General features: G+C 41.9%; 1 protein-coding gene across 2 annotated transcripts in view; it reads right to left on the minus strand.

Moving 5' to 3' along the window:
* LOC121542044 (sterile alpha motif domain-containing protein 9-like) overlaps positions 1-9765 on the minus strand; it is a 30011-nt gene extending 20246 nt beyond the window's left edge. The window contains exons 1-3 of one of the 2 annotated variants that reach the window (XM_041851476.2): positions 9701-9765; positions 3651-7037; positions 1264-1301 (exon numbers count right to left, since the gene is read on the minus strand). In XM_041851476.2, the coding sequence (XP_041707410.2) occupies positions 1264-1301; positions 3651-6573 (2961 nt within the window). In that variant the 5' untranslated portion in view covers positions 6574-7037; positions 9701-9765. Of the gene's footprint in view, positions 1-1263; positions 1626-3650; positions 7038-9700 lie in introns of those variants that run through there. The other variant, XM_045208228.1, reaches the window with a different exon arrangement.
* Between the last annotated feature and the right edge of the window lie 2683 nt (positions 9766-12448).

A 12448-nucleotide genomic window follows, 5' to 3' on the forward strand; every position in this document is an offset into this window, starting at 1 on the left:
GAGAAATGTCCTCTGGTCTGATGAAACAAAAATATAACTGTTTGGCCATAATGACCATCGTTATGTTTGGAGGAAAAAGGGGGTTGCTTGCAAGCCGAAGAACACCATCCCAACTGTGAAGGACGGGGGTGGCAGCATCATGCTGTGGGGGTGCTTTGCTGCAGGAGGGACTGGTGCACTTCACAAAATAGATGGCATCATGAGGAAGGAAAATTATGTGGATATATTGAAGCAACATCTCAAGACATCAGTCAGGAAGTTAAAGCTTGGTCGCAAATGGGTCTTCCAAATGGACAATGACCCCAAGCATACTTCCAAAGTTGTGGCAAAATGGCTTAAGGACGACAAAGTCAAGGTATTGGAGTGGCCACAAAAGCCCTGACCTCAATCCTATAGAAGATTTGTGGGCAGAACTGAAAAGGCGTGTGCGAGCAAGGAGGCCTACAAACCTGACTCAGTTACACCAGCTCTGTCAGGAGGAATGGTCCAAAACTCACCCAACTTATTGTGGGAAGCTTGTGGAAAGCTACCTGAAACGTTTGACTCAAGTTAAACAATTTAAAGGCAATGCTACCAAATACTAATTGAGTGTATGTAAACTTCTGACCCACTGGGAATGTGATGAACGAAATAAAAGCTGAAATAAATCATTCTCTCTACTATTATTCTGACATTTCACATTCTTAAAATAAAGTGGTGATCCTAACTGACCTAAGACAGGGAATTTTGACTAGGATTAAATGTCAGGAATTGTGAAAAACTGAGTTTAAATGTATTTGGCTAAGGTGTATGTAAACCTCCGACTTCAACTGTATTTCTCTGTTAAACAACGGAAGATGCAGTCTGATGTTAGCCAGAAGGCATTGATGCTAGCTAGCTAACCAGCTATGTTAAGTGTATGGAAGAGGCTAGCTAGCTAGCATCAGCTTTGTAGTGGTTATGCGATGTGGAAACACTCGTTTTAAAATGTTCCTCCATTTGTCTCATTGTTGTCGCTTTTCAAATACTGTTAATGTCATTTAGTAATTTTAACAAATTTGATCCATGTTTAACGACATCACCTTCCTGATGGCAATGCCTGGCGACGTATCCGAAACTGTTTTGCCGACAAGAAGAGGGCGTGAAGTGTTCATGCGTGGAATGTGTATTGAGAGTATTGGAGTTGGAATTTCAGTTTACCTCCTGAATTAACTGAATTAAAAGGGAATTGAACCCAACCCTGCAGTGCAGTCAGTATACCAAAGTTTAGATGATCTTACTTACATGAAAGTGGCTAGAAGTCTTAAAGCCCATTGGAATACCTGAAATAAGAATCAATGGTCAACATTATCTCACTTGTTTTGGATTTGGAGCCATCTGGTACTGTATCTCAGAAAACAAACCCATGGATACAGTATACACACCATTGTATATTTGAATTAAACCAAATGAATAACTGTCTAGCATAAATATAAATTGAGATATTCACTCCACATAATAAGATTAACATCCATCTGTATGTTAATTTTTTAGTAAGTCACTTATTTTTCCCCCAATGTCTAGGTAATTCAACATGAACAAGTTGGAGTCACGCATTACCAGGTAAACATTTACTTCATCAAGTTTTACAGTCATTACTAACATTTAAACGGGACCCCATCATGTGGAAAAGATCTACAGTGCCTCCCTTGGAGTTTTTCCAATATTGTTGTGTTTCAACCTGCAATTTATATGGATTTTTATTTGGATTTCATGTAATGGACATACACAAAATAGTCCAAATTGGTGTACTGAAATGAAAAAAACAACTTGTTTCTAAATATTCTAAAAAAGAAATAACGGAAAAGTGGTGCGTGCATATGTATTCAACCGCTTTGCTATGAAGCCCCTAAATAAGATCTGGTGCAACCAATTACCTTCAGAAGTCCACCTGTGTGCAATTTAAGTGTCACATGATCTCAGTATATATACACCTGTTCTGAAAGGCCCCAGAGTCTGCAACACCACTAAGCAAGGGGCACCACTAAGCAAGCGGTACCATGAAGACCAAGGATCTCTCCAAACAGGTCAGGGACAAAGTTGTGGAAAAGTACAGATCAGGGTTGGGTTATAAAAAAATATCAGAAACTTTGAACATCCCACGGAGCACCATTAAATCCATTATTAAAAAATGGAAAGAATATGGCACCACAACAAACCTGCCAAGAGAAGGCCGCCCAACAAAACTCACGGACCAGGCAAGGAGGGCATTAATCAGAGAGGCAACAAAGAGACCAAAGTTAACCCTGAAGGAGCTGCAAAGCTCCACAGCGGAGATTGGACTATCTGTCCATAGGACCACTTTAAGCCGTACACTCCACAGAGCTGGGCTTTACGGAAGAGCGGGCAGAAAAAAGCCATTGCTTAAAGAATAAAATATGCAAACACATTTGGTGTTCACCAAAAGGCATATGGAAGAAGGTACTCTGGTCAGATGAGACTAAAATTGAGCTTTTTGGCCATCAAGGAAAATGCTATGTCTGGCGCAAACCCAACACCTCTCATCACCCCGAGAACACCATCCATGGTGGTGGCAGCATCATGCTGGGGGGATGTTTAACCTCCGGAGTGGCGCAGTGGTCTAAGGCACTGCATCGCAGTGCTAGCTGTGCCACTAGAGATCCTGGTTCGAATCCAGGCTCTGCTGTAGCCGGCTGCAACCGGGAGACCAATGGGGCGGCGCACAATTGGCCCAGCGTCGTCCAGGGTAGGGGAGGGAATGGCCGGCAGGGAGGTAGCTCAGTTGGTAGAGCATGGCGTTTGCAACGCCAGGGTTGTGGGTTCGATTCCCACGGGGGGCCAGTATGAAAAAAAAAGAATAATGTATGCACTAACTGTAAATTGCTCTGGATTAGAGCGTCTGCTAAATAATATAAAATGTAGAAAAAATGTAAAAACGTTTTTCATTGGCAGGGTCTGGGAAACTGGTCAGAATTGAAGGAATGATGGATGGCGCTAAAAACAGGGAAATTCTTAAGGGAAAACTGTTTCAGTCTTCCAGAGATTTGAGACTGGGACAGAGGTTTACCTTCCAGCAGGACAATGACCCTAAGCATACTGCTAAAGCAACACTTGAGTGGTTTAAGGGGAAACATTTAAATGTCTTGGAATGGCCTAATAAAAGCCCAGACCTCAATCCAATTGAGAATCTGTGGTATGACTTAAAGATTGCTGTACACCAGCGGAACCCATCCAACTTGAAGGAGCTGGAGCAGTTTTGCCTTGAAGAATGGGCAAAAATCCCAGCTTATAGAGACATACCCCAAGAGACTTGCAGCTGTAATTGCTGCAAAAGGTGGCTCTACAAAGTATTGACTTTGGGGGGGTGAATAGTTATGCACGCTCAAGTTTTCTGTGTTTTTGTCTTATTTCTTGTTTGTTTCACAAGAAAAAATATTTTACATCTTCAAAGTGGTAGGCATGTTGTGTAAATCAAATGATAACCCCCCCAAAAAAAAAAATCCATTGTAATTCCAGGTAGTAAGGCAACAAAATAGGAAAAATGCCAAAGGGGGTGAATACTTAAAATATATATATATGTATGGATAAGAGCGTCTGCTAAATTACTAAAATGTAAAAATGTAAAATGTACTTTCGCAAGCCACTGTAATACAAGTCAAGGTATGACTTACCTCGATTGAATGTTTTTGATTCTTCCATTATGGTTCCCTCTGATCCAATGGCATCATCCATTTGTTTCTGAACATTTGCTCCAGATCCCACTGTGTATATTGTGTACTTTATGTCAAAAGCCACAGGGCCACTGATATTGAAGCCAAGGTAAAATGAGATGTAACCATCCTTCCACACACTGGCCTGTTTCTGAGGACAAATCTCAATCTCTTTGTCTGCCATACGGGCAAATGCCTTATGCACTCTGACCACTCCTTTGACACGAAGAAGGTGATCCTGAATGCAGGTGTCCCTGATCTCTGCACTGCCTCTTGTTTTATTGGCTGTCCTTGATTTCCTTTTCAGACGCTCACAGATGTTGTCTATGCTTGATTTGTGAACAAGTCTTTTTAACCCAGCACCTTTACCCAGGTAAAACAAGGGCACAAGTTCCCTAGATTGTAGGTACTTCTTGTATTTGTTGTCAAAGGCCTGCTTCATGCGCTCAACATACTTGTTAAGATCAATGTCATTGATGACATCCCCCTCTCTTGCCTCCTCGGGCCAAAACAGTAGGAGGACAAGGAGGTAAAACTCTGGGGTCCGAAGTTTTGTCTTTTCTTCCTCCATGAACTTCTGAAGAATGGTTCTAAGTTGTGGTAGAGTTGCGGGTTCTGGAGATGCCACTGGCCCATTGGTCTGGATGATGTTGGCCAGGATGTAATTACAGGCAGTGTTAACATCATCAGGGTTTTCTTTATTGATTATTTTCCACAGTTCTGTGATTTTACTCAAGTTGGACTCACTGGCATTTTGATTGAGAGAGGAGAGGCCAGGAAAGGTAGAGGCCATTTTCTCTTTGAGTGTCTTTAATGGTAGGTCCTCTTTTGTACTGGGGGCACTTGTATACTTGCAAAAACAATCAACAATGTCTTGCTGAAAGTATGTTGTCTGATCCTTCCAGTTCCTGGGCTCAGAGTAAGTGAGGTAACTCTCAAAAAAATTGTAAAATTTATTTTCAACCGCAACTCTGAGGCTGGTGATGAAAGTCTGGTACTTCATGAGCTTTATGTCCTCAAACAGTACCGAGAGATGTACAGCTGATATTTCCTGGGTAAGGATTTTCCTCCATTTTGGGTTGAGATTTGTGAGGGAATTATAAACAATGTTAGCAACCTGTAGATAACCAAAGATTCCCCTGTTGTTGAAGGTGTGATACATTTTTGTTGGACTGTCATCCTCCATGTGATTCACTGTTTCCTTTTCAGCTAACTCCTCCTCTTGTTTGAAAGAAATGATGGCTTTCTCTGCCCAAAACAAAATGTCTCTGGCCCCTGATTTTTCACCTGATTTTCCATTGACTTGTTTATACAAATGGTTCTTGTGAACTTGTCCCAGTGTATCAGCAATGAATGAGTTGGTGGGCACTCTCTCTTTAGCTTTTTCAGCCCAAATCTCAGCTCTTGTAAAATCAGACATTTTGATGTAAAAACGTGCAAGAGATTGAGGGTAGAATGGGTCATGCTTGAATGTTTCTGAAGCGGTTTTCAACACATTTACACATTCAGGAATGCCTTCATGTTTCTCAATATCTAGAATTAACCTGGAAAACATCTCCTGGCCATTTGAGGTTGTTTCTCTCTTAGTTAACATGTCTTTGAAGAACAGTAACAAGGATGGCTGAATTTGTTGTCTGGTTAAGTACTGCAGAAAGTCCAGTGTTGCTGAGCTCCTAGCTATACCAGCATCTGCCAGCAACTGAACACATTGATGTGCAAGAACTGGGTGTGCTATGCGGACTCTCTTGTCTTCTCCTCCATGTCTTGAGAATGTGACTATGAGATCACTGAAAGGTTGCATGCGTTTCTGAAATGACAGGTTCACACCATAGGGGTCTTGATGGCTGAGGAATGCCTCACACTGTGACTGTAAGAGGTAGGAGCCAGGAACATAGGAGTTCACCAGAGCTAAAAATGCAAAGAGTTTGGTGTTGCGGGATGCTTTGTTTTGCTGAAGATATTTGGTGATTTCTTTTCCCTCGTCTGAACAAAATGTTTTTCTCATGTATTCTTCATTGAAATCATGTTGCATTATGTTAAAGCTGTGAAACTTTCCCATCTCGTCTCTGTGGTGCCTCTGTATTTGTTTTTCTATGCTAACAAGGCTTGTTTTCTCTTTGTCAGAAAGACTTGATTTCAGGAGTAAATCTGCCTCAGTTCTACTCTCATCCTCCTCATCGTCTATGATATAGGCCGAGCGTATGCATTGTAGAATGATGACCACAGGGCATTTAGCACTGATTTTTTGCTCTGTTATTTCTCTGATGAGAAAGTCCTGTAAGGGGTCCCTCAGGTGTTCATTGTCCTGCAAAAGAAGCACTGTATTCTGGTTTTCTGGATCACCGGTTGCAAAAAGTTTGACCACCTGTTTGGCAATAGTCCTGGTGTCAGACAGCGGGTCTTTCTGGACTTGTTTGCCTATATCTTTCTTGTCAGAAGAAGGGTCGACCAGAACAGCACACCTGAGCTCTTTCCTCAGGTCCCAGAGTATCTGCATGGCCAGGGTGGTTCCTCCACTGCCTGGCTGGTGCGACAGCTTAATACTGTTTACACTCCAACTGCCCTGTCTCTGAACCTTGATGAGTTCCCTCAGCTTTTCATAACCATCTCTTCTGATCAATCCAATGTCATTTTCTTCTCCTGTAGGCGTGGCACTGCTATCAGAGGCCCTCTCATCAGCCAGGTAAAAGTTCATCCATTTAGGTGGGGTTCCCTTGTAAAAATCTGACTCAGTCTCCAAAGCAACTGCTGGGTCGATTTGCTCTCCTTCAAACTCATTTGCACTCAAGACATCTAGAAATGAGAGTGAGTCCATGAGTTCACTGTCCATGAGAATTCCCCCCCCTCCAGCATTGGGCAGGGTTGGTATTACTTTGCCTGCCATGACAGGTAGCTATGTTGGTACACTCTCACAGCGGACGGAAAACAGATTTGCATCTGCGTCATCTGATGATGCCTGCAAAGGCTGAGAATTCCTGTGGCAAGTAGGGGGTAACCTTTCCCCTAGACTATTACTAAGCACAGCGCAGATAAGCCTGGAATATCAACGACTCTAACTATTGTATTGCCAATATTTTATCTTAGCAAATCACATGACAGCGAGGCATGGCCAGGAATCAGAGACTGTGCTTGGAGGCTGTGTTCAGAGGGCGTTTCAGAAAGAGTTCATTGATTAGAGAGAAAGCCAATGGTTGTGGGTCAGGACTTTGTTCCTTGGTTTCTATTGGGTTTAACGAAGACCAAGTTTGAATTTAGCTTTGTTAAACAAAGACAATGTTATTTTTAAGTGCCGCTGTCGTTTGTTCCAGTTGGCCTTGGTTATTTTCACCATGTTTTGTCATGTCCAATCTACAGGGAGAATGTTCAGGAAACAAACAACATTTCAGTCAAAAGAAGATTAAGTGTGATGAATGAGAACCAGGGATTGGTAAAAATGACGAAATACAATTACAAAATACAAAAAAACATAAAGATCAAGGGACAATTTCAGCTTGATCTGAGACAGTTAAAACACTGCTGAATTACGCATTTTACAAACAAAATACCATACTGTTTTTTGTATTTTAAAGTACAAAAAGACATTTGCAAGTAGCTGGCCTGAACAGCAACAACATTCTCAGTAACGGTTACAAAAACGTTTTACTTGCTATGACTTTGATATGTTGTCGTTTATCTACCTTAGTTGAGCAAGTCACTCTGGATAAGAGTGTCTGCTAAATGACCAAAATCGAAATGTATAAGTGAAAATGAACACACCAAAAATGAACTGCAAAGCACACTGGGTATTATTTAGGGCATTGTTTCGGGGGCGGAGCTCATTAGAATAATACTCAGCATGCTTTGCAATTCTTCACTTTTTACATATACATTTATATTTGTCTTGTAGCTGAAGTTCTTATTACACCATAGTGCTATTAGAATCATGATACCAATGCAGGGTGAAAGGAGGGCCCCAAAATGTAAACCACTATAAAAAAAAAGGTAAATAAACATATTTCGCATTTTGAAAATACAAATGACAGTATTTTGAAAATACCAAATATCAAATACATTGGAGTGTAGTTCAGCCCAGTGTAATTCAAATGACAACATACTCTGAAGTAATTAAAATACGTATTTCTCTGATGAAAACAAGTATATGTTGTTTTTATCAATGGGGACAATTTCAGCTCGATCTGATACAGTTAAAACACTGCTGAATTACGCATCTTACAAACTAAATACCATACATATACTGTAAAAGCATACACTTACAAAGTTATTTCCTGGTGAATGGGATAGAAGGCATTTTGAAACCCTTTGCCCTGAATCCTCACCTATTGTATATAGCTACTGTAAGCTGTCTGTATTTGTTGGTCTGTTGCCATAGAAGCCAGGAAAGCCAGCAAATATGACCCCATGTGGGTATTCGGTGGGAAAGGTGGGCACTGGCCATCCCACATCAAGCCCAACTAGCCCAACACAGGCTAGCCCACACCAAGCCCACACCAGCCCAACACAGGTCATCCCACACCAAGACAACACAAAGCCCACACCAGCTCAACACAGGCTAGCCCACACCAAGCCCACACCAGCCCAACACAGATTATCCCACACCAAGACAACACCAAGCCCACACCAGCTCAACACAGGCTAGCCCACATCAAGTCTACACTAGCCCAGCACGGGCTAGCCTACACCAGCCCAACACAGGCTAGCTATCACCAAGCCCACATTAGCCTTACACGGGCCAGCCGAGACCAGCCCAACACAGGCTTAGCCCACACCAAACCCACATCAGCCCAACACATGCTAGCCCACAAAAAGCCCACACCAGCCGAGCACAGGCTAACCAGCACGGGCTATCACACCCCACATGAAACATTTGCAAAAACACTACAGTGAATACTGTAGTATTTACTGTAGTATTTACAGTTAACTATAGTATAAATACTGTAATAAAATAAAACTGTAGTATATACTATAGTAATTAATGTAGTGTTTTTGCAGATTGTAGTATTTATTGTAGTGTTTTTGAGGACTGTAGTATACTGTAGTATTTACTATAGTGTTTTAGCAGACATTATTGTAGTATTTACTGTAGTGCTTTTGCGGACTGTAATATAATGTAGTATTTACTAATGTGTTTTTGTTTTATTATCTTTGACATAGAATTGGAGGCGTTCTCATTTGCTCTTTTAGTATTACTGGAGAAATACTAAAAGAGCAAGTTTTCCATAACCTGTAGGTAGGTAGGACTTTGGTCTGAACAGATTGTTCAGCGCTTCTGCTCTTTTCTATGACCTGATTGGACCAAATTGGGATATGGGGAGTGGAATGGGCAGGGTATATGCTAATTAAATACTGTAGTATTTACTATAGTTTTAAAAAGTGTAGTGGTTTTGCAGACTGTAGTGTTTTTGCAGACATTACTGTAGTATTACTATAATATTCTACAGTATACTACAACATTCTATAGTAAGTACTACACATGAGGGATACTACGGTGTGTAGTGTATTATTCTACAGTACAGTCGCATCGGTTCAATGTGGGCAGCCTACATGGGGCCAATATTTTAACCCGCATTGGGGCCCACATTGTGCCCAGTGTGGACATGTTTGCTGGGACGCCTACTCCCATGGAACAGTATGCAGGAGGTGGATCCCACACTCTACACTGTTTGTTCATTTCCATCAACTCTGTTCAAAGAGGGCAGGTTCACAGTGATAAAACTCAGTGCCATTCTCAGTCATTAAAACTCACAGGGAACTGATTATTCATGTAATTGCCATTGTATGTGTGCATGTGGTCGTCAGAATGTATTCAGTATTCCATTCGCCACTAAAAAAAACTTTTATTAAAACTGGTCTAAACTCCACCAACCGTGTTAACATTCACTTCCTCTCTAAACCTTGCCAGTGCCAGTGACTTAGTTCAACCATATTTCAATGAACTTCTCTTTAACACTCTTTACTCTAGATAATCACTCTATCTGCTCTGTCCTTTCTCTATTTTAATTCTGGATACTTACTTTGCCATCTCCTCTCTCCGGAATAGAGATTATCTTCTGCTCTGTCGTCTCCAAACGGATCCTGCTGCACAGAGACATATTTACTTTAGTCTTTGCTTGAACCACTCCTACATTTAGAAAAACAGGATGCAGTAGGCGGATCCTACACTCTACATTAGAGATTCGTACCAAATGGCACCCTATTCCCTATATAGGGTACTACTTCATTGGGCTCTGGTCGAATGTTGTACACTATATAGGGAATAAGGTGTCATTTAGGACACCCACTGGGTGTGTTACTTCCTCAGGGAAGTTCACTCAAAATAGTACGTGCGAAATAGCTTTCTCCGAAACACAGAAACCTGTGATTTAGCGTCTAAGCAGATGGGTGTTAGACCTGTTGCGCCTCAATATGGGGAATGCAAACCTTTCACTGACACCATGTAATGGAACTATACATCCCCAGTCTCACAACACCATGTAATGTAACTATACATCCCCAGTCTCACAACACCATGTAACGGAGCTATACAACCCCAGTCTCACAACACCATGTAACGGAGCTATACAACCCCAGTCTCACAACACCATGTAATGGAACTATACAACCCCAGTCTCACAACACCATGTAATGGAACTATACAACCCCAGTCTCACAACACCATGTAACGGAACTATACAACCCCAGTCTCACAACACCATGTAATGGAACTATACAACCCCAGTCTCACAACACCATGTAATGGAACTATACATCCCCAGTCTCACAACACCATGTAATGTAACTATACATCCCCAGTCTCACAACACCATGTAATGGAACTATACAACCCCAGTCTCACAACACCATGTAATGTAACTATACAACCCCAGTCTCACAACACCATGTAACGGAACTATACAACCCCAGTCTCACAACACCATGTAATGGAACTATACAACCCCAGTCTCACAACACCATGTAACGGAACTATACAACCCCAGTCTCACAACACCATGTAATGGAACTATACAACCCCAGTCTCACAACACCATGTAACGGAGCTATACAACCCCAGTCTCACAACACCATGTAATGTAACTATACAACCCCAGTCTCACAACACCATGTAATGTAACTATACAACCCCAGTCTCACAACACCATGTAATGGAACTATACAACCCCAGTCTCACAACACCATGTAATGGAACTATACAACCCCAGTCTCACAACACCATGTAATGTAACTATACAACCCCAGTCTCACAACACCATGTAATGTAACTATACAACCCCAGTCTCACAACACCATGTAATGTAACTATACAACCCCAGTCTCACAACACCATGTAATGTAACTATACAACCCCAGTCTCACAACACCATGTAATGGAACTATACAACCCCAGTCTCACAACACCATGTAATGGAACTATACAACCCCAGTCTCACAACACCATGTAATGTAACTATACAACCCCAGTCTCACAACACCATGTAATGGAACTATACAACCCCAGTCTCACAACACCATGTGACGGTGTGATGTAAAACCACAGATACAATAACTGCAATTAATGTCTTTCATTCTTCTTTATTAGAAAATTACACTATAACCTCTTGCTTCTCTCCCTCTCCCGTGTGTGTGTGTGTGTGTGTGTGTGTGTGTGTGTGTGTGTGTGTGTGTGTGTGTGTGTGTGTGTGTGTGTGTGACAGAACCCAACGTTAACAGTCCTCCATAGCCAATGTGGGCATGTTTTCTGGGAACACCGCAGATTGAAGGTTTTGCTTTTCTCCGAGGCTATCGAGAGGCTATTGGGTGCAAACGATATAGCTCTGTCAAAAATATCTTACATTTATGAGTTGTAACAATTATAAATATGTTATTTTAGAGGCAATAATAAACGTACCTTCAGTCTGGTCTATCCATACACACACTGGACTTTGGAGAAACCTTGACTATTCATTCCAACACACCAACTACAGCTTCTTTTTGTGTATCAAACGGAGATACTTGTCCAGGCATGATTACAAAACAGCAGTGACTACGGGCCAACTACTACACACACCTTATTTAGCTTTGATTTCCTGTAAAGGGAAGGACACAGAGAACAGGTAAAACAGGTCATACCATCACCCTGCCCAATGTTCCTGTGTCCTGCCCATAATTGGATTTCCTCGCAATCTTGCCAGTGGGTTAGTGTTATGATTAACCAATACCTCTGTAGCTCAGCTGGTAGAGCACGGCGCTTGTAACGCCAGGGTAGTGGGCTCGATTCCCGCGACCACCCATACACAAAAATGTATGCACGCATGACTGTAAGTCGCTTTGGATAAAAGCGTCTGCTAAATGGCATATTATTATTATTAAGCACAACCGGCTGTGTTATGTAAGTGTAGTCTACATTCCCTCCTCCCTGACACCTACTCTGTCCTTCTCCGTGTAGCTCAGTTGGTAGAGCATGGTGCTTGCAACGCCAGGGTTGTGGGTTCGAATTCCCACAGGAGGCCAGTATGAAAGAACAAAAATGTATGCACTCACTAACTGTAAGTCGCTCTGGATAAGAGCGTCTGCTAAAATGACTTTAAATGTAATGCCTCTCTGCTCCAGGTATTCAACTACAGATCTAGGTTAAGGGGTTGCTTACAAATCTATGGAAGCTCATTTGAGCCCTAGGACAGAGTTTTTCAAAACCTCTCCTCAGGGGACCCCCAGACGTTTCACAATTTTGTTGTAGCCCTGATCTAGCATACCCGATTCACCTAGTTAAGGGCTTGATTACTTTT

The sequence above is a fragment of the Coregonus clupeaformis genome, chromosome 27 (genome assembly GCF_020615455.1).
Source record: "Coregonus clupeaformis isolate EN_2021a chromosome 27, ASM2061545v1, whole genome shotgun sequence".
In the NCBI taxonomy this organism is placed as follows: Eukaryota; Metazoa; Chordata; class Actinopteri; order Salmoniformes; family Salmonidae; genus Coregonus; species Coregonus clupeaformis.